The sequence below is a fragment of the Chionomys nivalis genome, chromosome 3 (genome assembly GCF_950005125.1).
Source record: "Chionomys nivalis chromosome 3, mChiNiv1.1, whole genome shotgun sequence".
Lineage (NCBI taxonomy): Eukaryota > Metazoa > Chordata > Mammalia > Rodentia > Cricetidae > Chionomys > Chionomys nivalis.
The window spans coordinates 46119529-46121049 of record NC_080088.1 but is presented as its reverse complement, the minus strand read 5'-3'; the positions used below and the strand labels follow the sequence as shown (position 1 = coordinate 46121049).

At 49.1% G+C, this 1521-nt stretch overlaps 1 protein-coding gene across 1 annotated transcript; it reads right to left on the bottom strand.

The window, feature by feature from the left end:
• Positions 1-334: 334 nt before the first annotated feature.
• Positions 335-1195, bottom strand: LOC130870968 (stress-70 protein, mitochondrial-like). Its single transcript, XM_057763980.1, has one exon. The coding sequence runs from the start codon at positions 1193-1195 to the stop codon at positions 335-337; it is 861 nt and encodes a 286-aa protein (XP_057619963.1).
• Positions 1196-1521: the final 326 nt, after the last annotated feature.

Here is a 1521-nt window from a genome sequence, read left to right as displayed (position 1 = left end):
TTTTTTGGTTTTTCGAGACAGGGTTTCTCTGTGGTTTTGGAGCCTGTCCTGGAACTAGCTCTTGTAGACCAGGCTGGTCTCGAACTCCCAGAGATCCGCCTGCCTCTGCCTCCCGAGTGCTGGGATTAAAGGCCTGCGCCACCACCGCCGGGCTTACTGACTTGGCTTCTGTACCTGCAGACCATGCACGGCACAGGTAGCTTTGTCTTGCAAAGTCACCCCATATACACAAAGGACGTTTATTGAAAAAGTTATACAAAACAGTGTAACTCAAAAGCACAGTAAAAGACCGAAGTCCCTTTACTCCTGGCTTCTCAGTGCGCTGCGGCCACTGTTACTGTTTCTCCTCCTTCTGGTCTTCCTTCTGTTCCCCAGTGCCAGAACTTCCTGAACCTTCCTGTTCAGATGCCATCTTGGGCATCCTCGTCATGCCACCAACTAGAATCACTTCTCTTATGTCATGCTTGCTGACTTTGGCATCTTGCAGAGCTTTCTGGCGTAGAGCAATACTTCTGACGATTACATCTGCGACGATGCGTTCTAACTCAGTGCGAGTTAGCATCGTATTCAGATGCTTGGGTCCAGAAGCATCCGTTGTAAGAAATAGCAAGTTGATGTCTGCCTGTACAGTATCGGAGAGTTCACACTTAGCCTTCTCAGCGGCTTCCCGAACCCTCTGAAGGGTCATGGAGTTTTTGATCAAATGAACCCCTGTCTCCTGCATGAACTTCGGGATGTGCCAAAACAAAGTCTGGTCAAAGTCATCACCGCATAAGGCAGTGTCCCTATGAGTGGATTTCACCGCAATCACTCCTTTCTTGATTTCCAGGATTGAATAATCAAAGTATTGACCTAAATCATACACAGCAATAAGTTTATCTTCAGATTTGTCCATACCATGGGCCGGGGCAACAGCTATAGGGTCATTCATCACAGCACCTGCTGCTTTCTGTGCTTTGGGCTCAGAGCGATATCCAATCAGACGCTTAGTAGCATAGAAAATTTTTGGGTGGGTGACAGCCTGTCGTTTTCCTGGCATGCCAGCAAGTTGTTCTCCAGCTGCTGTAAAGGCAACAGAACGCACCGTTCTGGCACCTTGAGCATTCTCCAGGACCTGGTGATGGGCGGCCGCCAGACTCTGGGAGCTTGTGGCACCCACGAGACGCGCGGCCAAGGCTCTGCTGGTGCTTATCATGGCGGCTGGACGGAGGGGACACAAGAGCAGAGAGTAAACACCCCACAGGTCCGGAGCTGCCAACCATCTCTTTTATTTATTCATTAGAACTTATTTGATGGGTCCTGGTTCTGGCCAAACTTGGATAACTATGTTTTTCACTATCCTTCCCTTTTGCATCCTAAAGAAAAAATCCTGTACTAACCCAGGAAGTCCCTTAAAAGGAATACAGCCTCGGCCCTGCAGATGCGGTGGGTTACACGGCGGTGCATTCTCCAGTTTTCTTTTGCTTCCCATATATCCTGAGCTGCTGGGTACAAGACAAAGCTATATAGCTCAGGACTCTC

What these genes read in the sequence shown, in the direction of transcription:
- LOC130870968 (XM_057763980.1), bottom strand. Translation starts at nt 1,195, where the DNA reads ATGATAAGCACCAGCAGAGCCTTGGCCGCGCGTCTCGTGGGTGCCACA.